General features: G+C 42.2%; 1 protein-coding gene across 8 annotated transcripts in view; it reads left to right on the plus strand.

Moving 5' to 3' along the window:
* Positions 1-16,746, plus strand: part of SDK1 (sidekick cell adhesion molecule 1) — a 659,529-nt gene that overhangs the window by 412,473 nt on the left and 230,310 nt on the right. For all 8 annotated transcript variants that reach the window (XM_079953648.1, XM_079953647.1, XM_079953646.1 and 5 more), the window contains one exon: positions 6,545-6,628. In XM_079953648.1, coding sequence (XP_079809774.1) covers positions 6,545-6,628 — 84 coding nt within the window. The remainder of the gene's footprint in view (positions 1-6,544; positions 6,629-16,746) is intronic.

Below are 16,746 nucleotides of genomic sequence, written 5' to 3' on the forward strand. Positions count from 1 at the left end.
GCAAATATTAGAGCTATTTATTTGGCACAATTGTTTCTTTTCCTTTGGATCTTCCTTCTTGACCCCTTAATTCACAGTCCTAAGCACCACTGAATCTGATGGAACATTCTTCTGAGCAAACATGCTTAAGAAAAACTGATCTGCTTTCCCACATTAGATTATTTTAGGATTGTGTTCTAAAGTAGATCACAAGTATAGCAGGAACCCATCAATACACAATCCCATTCTATAAGCCTAGCTATATAGCAAACACAATTCTATAACAATAGATTCAGTAGGATTCTGCCCCCCCCAGTTATTAATATAAATAAGCCTAATGTCAAAAATTCAACAATGCAGCATCAACTGTACTACTAATAAATTAAAACGATTTCCAGAGAGCAGCTTAAAACCAGTTGAATGTGAATAAAGGCAAACTCTAGGAAAATAATAAAATTGCCATGCACAAAAAGCCATTATCAATCTCAGCTTCCCACTTAATAAGTAATGTAGAAAAGTTTCAAAAATTACCCACCCATATTGGCAGACAGGCAGTCTTCACTCCTGGCTCTCACCTGACCTTTCTCCACCTTTCACCTGGGGAAGAACAATATTTAGTGCCCTCTCACCCACCCCCAAGCCATAAAGGGAGGGGCACAAATGGTTTTATGTCCAACCCATTTTATTTTCACCTGCCTCAGCCCTATCAAAAGTCTGACATTTCCACATTAATCTGAGGATTTTAATTTTTTATGAAAACCAGCATTTTATACATATGTATGAATGTGAATGTCCCTTTCCCCTCAAATTATAATTTTAAAGTGCATTTCGATACATTTTCTGAGGTAATGACTGTGTCGCAACATTTGGAGATGTGTGAAATCTGACCGAGAGTGACTTCTAAGCCACACACTAGCGTGGGAAGTTTGGATCAGGTCAGTGGAAGTCAAAATTTGCAAAAAAATAGCATCCCTCAGGCATCCCTAGGGGATTTTCACATGGCATCCACTTTGCATATTGAGAAACAGCAACAGATTTTTTTTTAGTAGGAGCCAGACGTACACTTTGTGTTGCCAATGACCTCATGCTCAGGGATGGCCAGCTGGGGTCTTACAGGTTGACTCCAGCTCCCAAAGCAAGATTATTTGGCCCCTCATGGCCCTAGCAAATTTTAATCTAATAAACCTTTTCTGCTCCTAACCTCCCAGTAATTAAATGTAAATTGTTTGTCCTGATCCCATAAAATGGCTACTATCATCCTGATAGTTTCTGGACCATTTCACTGTCAACATTGCAGGGCATTGCAATTTCACAACACGGCTGATGTGCCGACGCTACACCCTCCTCCTTTGATCTGGATGCTCAAATTCGCCTATTGTGTAATTTCAACGTCATTATTTCATGCCCTTCAAATATGCAGTATGTTCAGATAGGATTGGAATGGCCTTCTGGAACAGTGAATGGCCTAGTTAAAACATCATCGGGGATCATTTCAGTGTGAAATAGATGCCTCCGGGGGGAGGTAATGGGTTATGGTGGCACCTTACTCCATCTTAGGTCACCCATTTGGACTTAGGCTTCGGTGATTAATAACAGACAATCACCACCAACTAACAGCTGTTCCTCTGTTAGTTATGGCAAACGACACAATGATCCCAGTCCCTGTAGATATGCAAACATATTTGGAAAAACTCTGATCACTCCATCTGGCACTCCAGCCGGAAAAGGCTAGTTAGAAAAACACTGCTTTGCTTCAGAAGGGAGGCTGAAGCTGCTCTAATGCACTTTTGTTTCTTTTTTACCTCTCACTCTAACACACTTTGTGCTGGGAAGCTGCAATGCCCTTTGTGGATTACGGTACCCCACAGATTCCTGAAATAATTGTTTTAAGTCTACTGGGGTGGGGACAAGGATCCCAATATGGGCTGCAAGGCAATTTCTCCCAAGCTGTGTTTCTCCTGCCCCACGTGGGGCAGGAGGGATGTGACTCCACAGGAACAATCAGGAGCATCAAGTGAGCTCCCCATTGTTTCTTTGCAGGGGAGCGACGGTGGGTGGGCTGCACTAGGATGTTTCCCATTAGGGAACTGAGGGAGCTCACAGTCAGTGTCAAGCAGCTGATTGATGCCAAAGCAAGCCATTTTGGAAGAACCCTTTTGCACCAATAAGCTGATTGATTGCATGCCTTCAAAGTGGTTTGCTGAGAGCCCCAGTTTGTGTTTGCAGGTGCAGTTCCAATCCAAACTGCACCTGCAAATGGAATTTGAAGGGGCTCACTGTGACAACTACTCAGGTCATTGGTGGTCGCAGTAAGCCTATTTGAACTTGACACCAGATGTTCTAATGATGTGATTAGCATGTGAATAGTCACGCCCAACTGTCAAAGTTGGTCTGCTGGCCAACTCTAGCTCTCTTCTGGAATTCAGAGTCCTGGGCACCAATTCTTCTGAATACCAGTTACTGGGCAACAAGAGGGGAGTGTTATGCTCACACCCTCCCTGTAGGCTTCCCAAAGGAATTTGCTTGGCCATTGAGGGTAAGGAGATGTGGGACTAATAGAGAGGACTTTTTTAATCTGACCCAGCAGGGCTCTTCTGACTTCACATCAAAAGCATGTGCTTTGGCAGAAATTGAAGGATATTGCAGAGTGATTCAATGCTCAAGGGAGCAGGTTTAGCCAATAGACATCTGATGACAGCTGCCACTTCAGCTGCATGGATTGATTCTGGCTGGTTTGTTATCCTAGTACCAGTCCTGTTGAACATCAGTATGCTGTTGTAAATAGACCTGTTTTTCCTGTGCAGATTCTGTAAATGGATCCTGGATATTTTTGAAGTTAGGTGCCACAAATCCCTTAATGTTTCTCATTTGGTAGCCTGTCACATGTGCAGCAGTGGATTATTCCTTTCTGTGATTTCATCCTTGTTTCTGAAGGAGAACCAATGCAGCAGCAGCAGCTGCTTCTGCACGTAGTCCATTCACCTGCCACCTTGAGTGCAAGAGAAATCAAACACCCAGGAATATACGTCTTTATACGTTATTAATTAGTGTTTCTTTTCAAATATTATTTGGTATTTTCCAGCAGCTCAGGACCTACAGTCCTGTGAAATAGAGTTTGAACAACGATTTTTCACAGAAAAACATCACCCTCAACTTCAGTGTTGGGGACCCCAAAGTGATGCTCACATTTGCCTTACAGTAGTAGCACATTGCTTTATGACAGTGGAGAAACAACAAAATACTGATGATTACACTATCCACAAGATGGCTTTGGGACTTTCATTTTCTGGAATGCTTTGAGTATATAATAAAGTTCCAGCACTTTACAGAGAACGTGTCCTTGTGTTTTATTCCTTTTGCTAATTTTGGGTTTTCTGTCATTTTTTCTCCATGAGAGCTATTTGCCACACTCTCTTGTACCAAGTTGTTACAGCTGTTCCCTTAAGGTCCTTCCAAAACTTGGTGATGACCATACATGCTGCTGCTATGAGCATTCAGTTGGATTAATTAGTGCTTTGTGGTTTTAGAGCCAGTGTGGTGTAGTGGTTAAGAGCGATAGACTCATAATCTGGGGAACCGGGTTCGCTTCTCTGCTCCTCCACATGCAGCTGCTGGGTGACCTTGGGCTAGTCTCACTTCTTTAAAGTCTCTAAGCCCCACTCACCTCACAGAGTGTTTGTTGTGGGGAAGGAAGGGAAAGGAGAATGTTTGCCGTTTTGAGACTCCTTCGGGTAGTGATAAAGCGGAATATCAAATCCAAATCCAAACTCTTTTAATGTGATTGCATTTTTTGATATATTTGTTGGCCACCCAGAGTTCCAGCAGGAAGAAGGATAGGATAAAAATTCAGTAACTAATATAAATGAAGATCATTTTGATCCACCAGGACCATACCTGAGTGACAAGGTGGGCTGCAGTCCTGTTGCTGTCCTGGTGTCAGTGATGCAACTCCACCTGCAAGGAGTGGAGCAAATCTCAAAGTAGCCCAGGACCTCTCAAGAAGATGGTGCGGTTTGCAGACCTATATATGGCAGATATGGGTGGAAGGCTCAGACGGAGGTAGCTCAGGCCTTCATGCCTTTGCTGGAGCCAAGGCTGAACAGAAAAAGGAACTGGGTGCTTGTTAAGACAAAGGAAAACAGAATATATGTGGGTTGATGGGGAGAAGACAGGAGCCATGTTTAAGCTTCCCTGGCATGACAGGAGTAATCTCGGGTTGCTGCAATGCCCTTCTCACATTCCTCTTGCCATTCCATCTGTAGTTTAGTGTACTAAGTGTTTTGCAACCCAGCCAAAACCTACAGGTTACTTCCAGCTTTTGGCATGCTGACATTTCTCTTATCCACTTTATATTGGAACTTGCTAGCTGTGTATCCATATAGTGCCCATGTATCCATTTAGCCCCCATGTGTCCCTTGTGCTTTTCAAATACGTGAACAGTCAACTCAGCTGCTTACAGCTCTGTGCTCCTTGTGCCTTGGTACTTTTCTAGATAAGACATAAAACCTCAGCATTAAGGATCAAGCACGCTTTGTCCACCACAATTTCCCAATAATGTATAGCTTTAAAGTTTGTTTTTTTCAATAAATATGTCACTTCATGCACTTATATATTGTTTGTGTTAATAACCGTCACTTAGCTGCAAAAGATCAATAATGTCCTTACATTGATATTATTAAAAAACAATAAATCATGCAAACAGCTCTGCTTATTGGTTTCACTCTGAAGGCTTAATTTTTCTAGGAAATTCTGTGTCCTGATGTCTCTGTTGCGAAGAAAATGGAAAACCCATACTGAGATATATTTTTAATAAAAAAATATTAGCAAGTTGCATGTAAAAGTCCACGGGCAGCAGGATCACAAGAGGACAGAAAGTGTTGGGGTTGTTGAGTGTATACACTATGGAAGCCCAGTCACACGGTTAATCTGAGCACAGAAAACAGCCATTTAACAGAGTTGTCTATACTAGGCCAACACAAACACACACCGCTATACATCACATACTATTTAGCGGTACAGTGGTACCTCGGTTTAAGAACAGCCCTGTTTATGAACTATTCGGTATACGAACTCTGCAAAACTGGAAGTAGTGTTCCGGTTAGCGAACTTTAACTCTGTCTACGAACGGAAGCCGAATGGTGGAAGGGCACTGGTGGTGAAAGGCCTCATTAGGGAAAGCACATCTCGGTTTAAGAACAGCTTTGGTTTAAGAACAGACTTATAGAATGGATTAAGTTCATAAACTGAGATAACACTGTATTACAAGTAGTTTTCTCCCTCTGAGCCCAGATAAGGTTTTTTGCTTCAGAGTCCTTGCTGTTAAACACCATAGCCGAGTCCTAAGTTGAGTTGCTTGCAAAGGGTTCTCTGAGTTCTGAAGTCTGGCAATTTTCCAATTTCTTCCTCAGATGATCTCTTCAAAAAGTCTTCACTCAATTCCACTGTTCCGACAGCTAGCCTTCAACAGTTCCTGCAATCTCTTACCACAACCCACAAAGTATGCTATAACCTGAGCCCTTTAATACACCGAGTTACTTGCTAAATATGCCCATTGACACAGATGAGAGAGCCACAAGATGCCTGCAGGTACATTGTGGCAGATGAAGTCTGGTTTTGCTGCTACAGGTGCACCATGGCATTTCTTCTCTCTCCATTCCTCCCAATGGTCATTCTTCCTCCAGTCACTGGAGTGGATACATGACCTGTTTGTCTCTCTTCAGGCTCTGTGATCATTTGCAACAAACCAGCATAGACGTCGCTGAGATAGGAGTGTGAACATGCTGGGAGAGTGTGGGCTTGGGAGAGTACATCTTTGTTTGAGGATCTGTCCTGGCATGTGATGCCCAAAATCTTCCTGACCCAGCACATATTGAGACATTGCTTAATGAGCTACCTTGTTACAATTCTTATTGAACCTGCTGATATGGATCTATCCTCATGTTGTGGTTCTTTATGTCTCAAGCTACATGGCATGGTGTATTAGATATTGAAGCAAGTCCTTGTGTAAAATGTGTTGCTGTAAATAAAAGCCTTTATGGACCTCCCGGGATGGCTTGTCTAAGCTGAGAATTAAAATATTCTCTGATTCACGCCTGTAAAATGAAAAGCAGCCCCTGCTCTGATGTTAATTTGCGGTGTAAAACCCTAAATATAAATTGGCAGTTTCTCAGTGCTCTTTGAAATTCATATTCATCATCACATATAATTGTTGAGGTTGTTTTATGAGGCTATCACTTAAAAGAAACCATAAACCCAAAATAGAAGTCAAACTAGGCCATTTGTAACACTGTATTAAATACATTCCTCTTAATCCAGAGGAAGCTTGGGTTTAGGAGCACATCAGTTTCTGCCCTGTAAGAGTTTTTCCATTCATTTGAGTGAAAGGTCTTGAGTTCACATGTGACAAATCATGGCGTTTGAGTCCTTCCATTGAAATCAATGGAATTCCTGTGCGCTCTTGAGCTTTTGGGTTTGAACCTGAGCACACAATGAATTCTAGGTTAGGTCAAGTGTTCAAGCTAAATGAATATATTTTCTTACACTATTCTGGTTTATCTTTCTTTAGAGTCACCCTATTTTACTACTGAGCCAGAAAGCCGAATTTTGGCCGAAGTGGAGAAGACTGTTCATATCCGGTGCCAGGCAATGGGTAAGTGGGGAGGGAACAAGTGGTCTTTGTTTTTTCCTTGTTTACCTTTGAGCCTCTTTAGTAAACTTTCAATTTTCCATGATAAGAAGCAGGCTGCATCTGAGGACCATGATCTGAAAAGATGAATCATGCTTGTCTGCTGGGCAAATTGCCCCATCTGCTTTTTGTTTGGGCTTCAGTGCCTGACAGGATGCATTCAACAAATGTGGGCAGGTAAAAAGAATTAGCGTCCTGAGCTGAGTGAATTAATGTAAGTGAAACAGTGGCTTAGGGACCCATAAGCTGAGTTGCCGAGAAACAATCAATAATTGCAATATTTAAAGCTCCTTGTTTCTTAAAATGATGGAGCTTTTACAATAGGAGGAAAATATCAGCTGCAAAGTCTATTTCTGCAAGCAGTAGAGCAGGCTTCCTCAAACTCGGCCCTCCAGATGTTTTTGGCCTACAACTCCCATGTGGTCAGGGATGATGGGAATTGTAGTCTCAAAAACATCTGGAGGGCTGAGTTTGAGGAAGCCTGCAGTAGAGAATTAACCCATATATACATGATACCTAACCCCCAGGAAGTTGGCAATGATCCCTCCTCGTGCCTTGCTGCCCCATACCCTGTACATATCTCCATGTGTGGTGGGAATGTAAAAAAACCCAACCTTTCAGGAATTCAATATTCCACGAAATTAATAAAACAACAGAATAACGATTGGAATTCAAACCAAAATTAACTTTATTAAATACATTTCAAGACAACAATCTGGGCCTACATAATAAAGAATTAAAAAGCCATTTATTACAAGTGACGAGCCTCAACATAACCAGACACTGGAAAGGCCTTTTTGGCATCATGACAGGCAATTGGTACAAAATAGTCTGAGAAACATCCTTCCTTGACAAATAACAAATAAATTATGGTTGACACACGGGCAGATCAAGAAGATGACATTACACCAGTGTGGTTGAATTTCATAACGTATGTCATTATTCCAGAAAATGAGCAATCCCCCCATCAACATTTGGCTCAATCTATTTGATCTAAATTAAAATTCAAACCTAAATTACTGTTTTCTCTTTGAACCCCTCCTGCTTTCATCAGCATATCAACACTTTATATTGTTTCATTGTTAACATAAGAGGGGAAATACTTAATCTAAGCACAACCACAAGGGCTCCTGATTAGAAATTTAACTATGTGATGTTGAATGCTATCTTTTAACTGTTCTATCCTGTTTCCCCCATTGTTTTTGTTTAAACCAATTCATGAACCAAGAACTAATAATGAACCATATGTTGTTGATATTACTGCAAATTTATCATGCTATGACATGAGAAGACTTGGACTATTTATTTGTATCATTTATTATTCCTTGCTTATAAAACCCAATAAAAAGTTATCCCAATAAAGAGAGAGAAAACGTCGGCTGCAGAAATATTCAAGCGAAATTACACTTCTGTGGCAGCCGTCTTTCATTCAAATTTTAATTAGAAGGTGTTCAAACACTACTAAAAACTTCAAAATATTTATCATTCCACCTAAAGAGATCAACAGCAGTTCCATAGAAGCGGGTTCATAGGATGCTTTTTTAAAAAAAGTTAGTTGTTGGCATCCGTCTGGGGCACTGTCGTCTAAACCACTGAGCCTCTTGGGCTTGCTGATCAGAAGGTCGGTGGTTCAAATCCCCACGACGGGGTGAGCTCCCGTTGCTCGGTCCCAGCTCCTGCCAACCTAGCAGTTTGAAAGCACACCAGGCCCAGTAGATAAATAGGTACCACTGCGGCGGGAAGGTAAATGGCATTTCTGTGCGCTTTGGTTTCCGTCACGGTGTTCCGTTGCACTAGAAGCGGTTTAGTCCTGCTGGCCACATGACCCGGAAAGCTCTCTGTGGACAAATGCCAGCTCTCTTGGCCTGAAAGCGAGATGAGCGCCGCAACCCCATAGTCTCCTGTGACTGGACTTAACAGTCTAGGGGTCCTTTATCTTTTTATTTACCTTGAGAGACAATGGAGTTTGCCTCTAGGAGTGAAGTCAAACTGCCTGGGGGCACAAGCCTGGGCAGTGTGTATGAAGGTCCTGAGCTGCCCAGACGACAAGACTCCCCTCTTGACCTCACTTATGTGGTCCAAAAGAAAGCAGAGCAATATATTTAGCACCAGCTTGGCTGCAGGAGTTGCTGGAAGGTGCCATCCAACCCTCTTAGGGACTCCAGATTTGTGTATGGTTTACCCCTTAGCCTTTTCTTCTCCCAAATATATTCTGCAAGGCAGCAGAGGTTTAGGATCTTAGTCGTCCTTCTTCTAGATGGGTTATCTTCTCAGTTTGACAATTCCCTGTTGGCTATTTGCAGTATTGTAGCGCAGCAGAGAGCTTGCTGGGGAGACCATGCATTAAAAAGGGACTCAAAAAGTACTTAAACAAGGTTTTAATTACAAAAACAAAAACTCCTTTTACACTAAATACATCAACAAACAAACATGACCCAACCACCAACCCATCCCCCAGGGCAATGGGAGAGCTAGGTGCTGCTCCTTATATACTACACCCAATTGCTGACACAGCTTAATCAATACAACTCAGCAGCACCTGCTATGTTTCCAGCTGTAAAGCTGGGTCTCGTTATTTTGCTCTGGCCCTTGCTCTGGCCCCTTAAAGACATACACATCGGGTGGAACAATGATGAACCTTTACATTTAAAGAAACCATTCAACATTCCCATCTGCCCCTCAGAAACCTTGAATATTTTAAATACATACCGGTAAGTGTAATCTACTGATTAGACGAGGAGTCAAATCCAGAGAGAATTGACTCTGCCACCGAGAACCCACCTGTCCTTGGAAACCTTTGTGCTTCCTCACACATTATATTTCATTTTATTCACTTATTTGGTTATAACATTTGTATAGCAGGTTATGGTAGTTGGCAGTTGGGTGTATAGCTAAGATATTCCGCACACACGACAAACAAACAAACAAACAACAGTCCATTGCCTTTCCTGGTATATTAATTAGTCTGAAGCTCAGCTATTGCCTCCCTCTTCACGTGCCTCATCTGTATTGGCCCCAAAGATAGGGAAACCAAGTTGTAAATGTATGAGAAGTTTCCTAGTGCTGATTCCTTATGTACATCTGGCCTAGAGTGTCAACCTTGATTAACAGCAGCTCTCAAAAGTCTCATGTGAGGTATTAGCAGCCCTACTTCCTAAGCTATTTTGATCTCGATCCTGATGTGCATTCTGCTGGGAGAACTTTAAAGAACTGGGAGAACTTTAAAGAACTCTTATTAGATTCATCCTGAAAGAGCACACAAATGGACAGACTCAAAGAAAGTGAAAGGCAGAGAGAATTTTCTATTCTCCTCACTCAAGGCAACATTTATTGACCAATAATGCGCTGGTTGGCTTCATACTTTTGCAAAATATAGCACCTAATTCTTTCTGTCTTATTGATGATGTTCATTTCATATTTGCTACTGATACTTTATTTTATGGTCTTTGCTGTTTATGATCTTTTTAAACATCAATGTTTTATTCATATGCTGCTTTCCTACACGATTGTACCCAAAGCAGTTTCCAACAAATCAAATTAACAGCAGCAATGGAAAAAAAAACAGAAGAACAATTACCAATATTCATATTGTCAGTACATAAATTAACAAAAAAATCAACTTATACAACATTGTGTAAAAATATAAGCAAACTAACAACTTAAAACTAAATGGTAGAGAGAATAAAGCCTAACACAGATATAAAAATAGTAGAAAGATGTGGTCCTTAAAAGGCTGGGGTTGTGTTGGTGGTGTTTTCAACTGGACAGTCATTAGTCCAAACCCACAAGTTGGGGTCCATTTGAAGAATGCTTTGTGAAATGGAGAATTTTTTGGCCCTGCAAAAGCAGGAGGAGTGTGTGTGGGCAGGGAGCATTGCTGAGACATACCAGCAGTGCCGGATTTACGTATAAGCTAAACAAGCTATAGCTTAGGGCCCCACTCTCTTGGGGGGCCCCAAAAAAATTAAAGGAAAAAACCCCGGGATGTACATTTCCAAAATATAAGATAAAAAACAAATAAAATAAAACCTACATATAGCAACAGTGTTGTGTGTTGTGTAGGCTTCTATGATGTAAGTAATGGGCCCTGCATGCTAGCCTGCTATTCCCTAAAATATCACTGGTTTGCTCATTTCTGTGTATAGGGTGTCTACATTCTGCATGTGCAAATGGCTTTAGATACCTATTAGGTCCATAAATTACCATATAGCATATATTCAACACATAAAACAGCAACAATTTGTTGTTGACAAAGGACAGCTGGACATAGAAAGGGCCCCATGACCTTCAGGAGCTTAGGGCCTCATCAAACCTAAATCTGGCCCTGCATACCGGTCATAAGAACATAAAAATTCTGCTGGATCAGGCCAATGGCCCATCTAGTCCCTTATCCTTTTCTTGCAGCGGCCAACCCGATGCCCCAGTGGGAAACGTGCAAACAGGATCCGAGCCCAAAAGCTCTCTCCCCTCCTGTGGTTTCCAGCAACTGGTATTCTGAGACATTGCTGTCTCCAACTATGGAGGCCGAGCATAGCCATTGTGGCAAGTAGCCTTCAATAGCCCTCTCCTCCATGAATTGGTCCAATCTTCTTTTAAAGCCATTCAAATTGATGACCATGACTACCTACTGTGGAAGCGAGTTCCCTAGGTTAACTCTGTGCTGCATGAAGAAGGACTTTCTTTTACCTACATTGGCTCCCAGTATGTTTCCAAGCACAATTCAAAGTGCTGGTGCTGACCTTGAAAGGCCTCGGTCCAGTGTACTTGAAGGAGCGTCTCCACCCCCATCATTCTGCCCGGACACCGAGGTCCAGCGCCGAGGGCCTTCTGGTGGTTCCTTCCCTGTGAGTGGCTCCCACCCTGTGGAAACCCTCCCACCAGATGTCAAAGAGAAGAACAACTACCAGACTTTTAGAAGACATCTGAAGGCAGCCCTCTTTAGGGAAGCTTTTAATGTTTAACAGACGACTGTATTTTAATACTTTGTTGGAAGCCGCCCAGAGTGGCTGGGGAAACCCAGCCAAATGGGTGGGGTATGAATGAATGAATAAATAAATAAATAAATAAATAAATAAATAAATATACCTGTCCTAAATCTTCCAACATTCAGCTTCATTGGATTTCCCCAAGTTTCAATATTATAATAGAAGGAGAAAAACTTTTCTCTATACCTTGAATAATTTTGTAATTTTCTACCATGCCACCTCTTACTCGCCTTTTCACTAAACTATACTCTTTAATGTTACACGAACTCGCTCTACAAACAGAGTGGTTTCTTCCTTCCTCACCTATTCTGTGCCCTGTCCAGATGAGTGCTCTGTTTCCAGGTTTCTCACTACTAAAGCTAGCAGCTGTCTGGCCGCTGACTTCTTACCCCGTGTCTCAGAGAGGACATAAAATGAAAAGGGGGTTTGGGGGTGCCAGCTCAGGTGCCTGAATCACAGCCCTGGGACACATCATGGAGTTGCTCCATGCCCTGGCCATAAACAGGCAGGACGTTTCAATTTGTCACAACTCCTATTGGATTCTTTGGCGCAAACGCCATTTATTCCATCTTTGTGCACTGTGAGTGTGGGAGACACAGATTAAATTTGCTCGATACAAATAGATTAACTATAAATAAAATTAAAGCCTGCAAAAGACAGCTTTTTACTTCATTGTAAATGGAGTTTCCTTGGGAACAAAGTACCATTTTCTATTCCTCAGAGGCTACTCAAGTTGCAAGCATTTAAAACACAATATATTTGTATATATAACACTAATTGGATTATATGCTGTCAGCAGTCAGTAGAGTTCAAATTAAAACTGCACAAATTTGCCTGTGAAGGAAGAAGAGCATACTTACCTGCTACAGAGTCAGACCTTTGGTTCATAAAGCTCAGCATCGCCTCCCTTGACTCGCAGAGGGGCAGGACTTTTTCCCCAGCCTTTGCCAGGAGATGCCAAGGGCCTAACCTGGCCCCTTCTGCACATATGGCTCTTCCCAGCATCATTAAATATTTTTATAAAAAACAAAATCTGCTGACAGATTAGTTGGGGCAAATTTTTAGATGATCAAAATGTTTTTATATGAACTATCAGATTGGTAACGCTAAAGTTGCAGCCCTGATAAATACATTAAAAAATGCATGACTTCAGATGGACCCTTGGAAAAGTCTTATTTCTCCAATTATATATTTTCTTTCTTTCTTTCTTTCTTTCTTTCTTTCTTTCTTTCTTTCTTCTAGGATTGCAATCTTTTTTTCCTCTTCAGTATGCTTTTTATTGATTTTCTTACATGGTAAAAATTATACATTCCAAATAAGATACAGAAGAAACAAAAGATTACCAAATAAACATATATATATATGAATCCTTAAAATTCTAAAGAATATATATTCCTTCTATCATGGTTAGCTATGATAAGGGACACATAATTTCTTTTAAAATGAAAATCAGTTCTTTTCTTTTTTAAAAGCCAGCACAGTCATTTTGAAGCTCAGTGTGGCTCTTGACTGCAGCTGCCTCCTCTGGCAGATCCGTTTGCAAGTTCCTGCCGTGCTCTGATGTACCCCTCATCATTTCAGACGCCCCTTGTCTGTTGCACACCTGGTCTAACTAATGGACTCCTTCCCTGGTGTCTGTCTTTCCAAAAAGATCTTTGAAAAGCACCTTCTCTCTAGTTCTGATGGTGTGACTTACCCAGCGAAATCACTAGGATCTTTTAAGGCCTCCTGAAATATCGGAAGGAAAATATATAGATTGACTTCTCTATATTCCTTTAAGTACAGTGGGGTTTGGAGCTGATCTGTGGCTTAATTGGAGAAGACAACCTAAGCTTCAGTGAGCGGAGAATGTTGATATTCCTGTCAGGATTCAAAATGTTTAGCCCATTATGCTGTTATGGGGAATAATGCCCAATGCCAGATTTCATTCTATTGCATTTTCTATAAAATATAATGGAAATGCTGTTACTTAAGCTTCAGACTATTTCCTGTGTCCTCTATTCTGAGTATGATTCCATTTTTGTATCATCTGTTTCCTCATTACTCAGTGATAATTTGTATTGGCCCAGGGGATTTGATGAGATGAATTACATTTCACTGAGAATTCTGACAATCAGACTGTACACAAATTTTGTAAATGGGCCTTTGGTATGAAATTAAAATTGTGTTTGTTTCACAGTGGTACACTGCATCTATTTTGTGTCAAACCACACACATTGCACACAAAAGATGATTCCTGTAGGCTATAAATAGCTTTATTATTCAAGCAAAATGGAAGTTTCAAATGCGATTTCAAGAACTGATTACATCCTTGTACAGAAATATAATTTCATGACCAGTCAACTACCCCCCCCTTTCTTGGGGAATAATGTATCTTTCATTCTCCTCAGAAGAATGAGTATATTAAAAAGAGTAGGTTTTTGTTATTATATTTGGTTACATAAAAGTATTTTCAGTGGATTTTGCCTTGAATTTTTTTAATTGCTGTATCTTTATTGCGTTACTAAACACGCACAATAGATCAAGCTATATTTACTTTCAACATGCTTTGAAGGCTTGCTGTTAGAAACATTTAGAATCCTAGGTAATAAAATGTGTTTGTCCTCATTCAGAAATCTCTGCGAAGTCAGATTTTTATGTACAGAGATCAAACATTCTCATAGCAATGTGTCTCACTCAGGAGACAATGGAGGAATATATCATTGGGGGTGAGGTCAAATTATTGAAGCTTGCAGTGTCTGCTGTGGCTGTAGAAACCGATGCAGGAGAGACATGTTTTGTTCCAGCTGGGGCAGATGAAGGTGTCTGGTTGAGCTGATGGCGTTTCTTCTCTCTGCCCTCTTCCCAGCAGTCATTCCTCCTCTGGTCACTGCTATGGCTACATGACCTGACTGCCTGTCTCTAGGCGCTGCGGTTGTCTGCAGGGGATTCCCCCAAGGCAGGGCTGATGTTACTAGCCTTCACGTAAAGCAATGCAAAGGCCATTTGTTAAGGACAAACACTGCAAATGTATATGAATTGGGGAATCCACTCTGGGTAGACGCTTATCCCCAGTTCCTCTTGACCTACTCTCCCCACCCTCCACCCCGGGGGTGGGGAGAGGAGAATTCACTCTTTAGTGTTCAGTTGGCCAAAACATCAATTGGAGTTTCCCCCAGATTGGCATTTGTTTGATCTATCACTAAAGAGCGAGTTTTCCCTTTGACAGGAGCAGGCCAAGGGCAAAACCACTTGGACCCATGCCTAGAAAGTGCAAGTTAAGTGGAAAACTGCTCAAAGCTGCCCTTTCTAGGCATGGCAAAAGTGGAAGTGTGAGTGAACCCTCAACGTTAACCTGAAAGTTTCTAGGATTATTTATTCTCCATTTCTCATGCCATTTTGAAGTCCTAATTCTTCTATTGAAGCAATCAGATTTCCTTTATATATCTTTGATTATGGTCCTCAGGCTCCATGACTTAACACAGAGCCATAGCTGGGGGTGGGGGGCTAGCCAGGTTTTTTGCCCAGGAAGTAGCCTCCAAAGGAGCACCATTGAGGTTCCCAGCCTGTGTGTATATATGCAAATGTCTGTGTGGGGTGTGTGTGCTAAACTGGGTCATTGACCCAGGTCAAATAAAGCCTAGTTTTGCTTAACACCATAGGCATACCTTATCCTCCCAAACCTTGCTTTGTTGGCTCTTCCTTGGTGAGCACTTATTAGTCTTGGCTAGTGAGGTGAGAGGGACGCAGGTGGCGCTGTGGGTAAAAGCCTCAGCGCCTAGGGCTTGCCAATCGAAAGGTCGGTGGTTCGAATCCCTGCGGCGGGGTGCGCTCCCGTTGCTCAGTCCCAGCGCCTGCCAACCTAGCAGTTCGAAAGCACCCCCGGGTGCAAGTAGATAAATAGGGACCGCTTACTGGCGGGAAGGTAAACGGCGTTTCCGTGTGCTGCGCTGGCTCGCCAGATGCAGCTGTGTCACGCTGGCCACGTGACCCGGAAGTGTCTCCGGACAGCGCTGGCCCTCGGCCTCTTAAGTGAGATGGGCGCACAACCCTAGAGTCTGTCAAGACTGGCCCGTATGGGCAGGGGTACCTTTACCTTTTTAGTGAGGTGAGAAAGAGTTTCCCTGGCCTGCTGGGAAACTCAGCTCACAGAGCTTTGCCTCACAACTGGACAGGAGTAACGACATGAGAATGGTAAACACTATGAGCACCCCCTTCCCTCTGCAAAGCCACATTGCTCAGAATCACATGTCTTGGGTGGTCCAGGGTCCTTGAGAGTGGACTTTTTGTGAGCCTTTGGGCTGTGGCATCAACTTCAGTGAAGGGATTTTGTCACTCATTGGGTTGCTAACCTCAGCCTTGGTTTATACAATTTGGGGATTGTTGAGATAATGTATTTGAACATGCTTAAAGGTAAAGGGACCCCTGACCATTAGGTCCAGTCGCAGACGACTCTGGGGTTGCGGCGCTCATCTCACTTTATTGGCTGAGGGAGCTGGCATACAGCTTCCGGGTCATGTGGCCAGCATGACTAAGCCGCTTCTGGCAAACCAGAGCAGCACACAGAAATGCAGTTTACCTTCCTGCCGGAGTGGTACCTATTTATCTACTTGCACTTTGACGTGCTTTCAAACTGCTAGGTTGGCAGGAGCAGGGACTGAGCAACGGGAGCTCACCTCGTCACGGGGATTCGAACCGCCGACCTTCTGATTGGCAAGTCCTAGGCTCTGTGGTTTAACCCACAGCGCCACCCAGGTCCCAACAATGAAAGTGCTTAGAATGCTCCAAAACACTTCCTTCCTAAATACTTTTTCTCACTGAGTGCAACAGAATATACTTCCGAGAAAGGATGCATAAGATTCCTGCTTAAGTCTTACCAATTCACTGCCTTGTCTGCCTTTTGACCTTTTCAAGGCTCATTTGATGACACAATTAACCTATTTCCCAAACTGAATCATTTAATCTGAGGCTTTAAAAAAAATGGCATGCAATTTGATTACAGCAAATGAAGGCACACAGTCTCCATGGCATAAATCATTATGGGTAGTTAAGGATTTGTCTTTGTGTTTTTCAGTTGTATTTCCCCTCTTTTGACAGGATAATGCATGCTTTGTAGTG

This window comes from Podarcis cretensis (genome assembly GCF_951804945.1).
Source record: "Podarcis cretensis genome assembly, chromosome: 14".
Taxonomy (NCBI): Eukaryota; Metazoa; Chordata; class Lepidosauria; order Squamata; family Lacertidae; genus Podarcis; species Podarcis cretensis.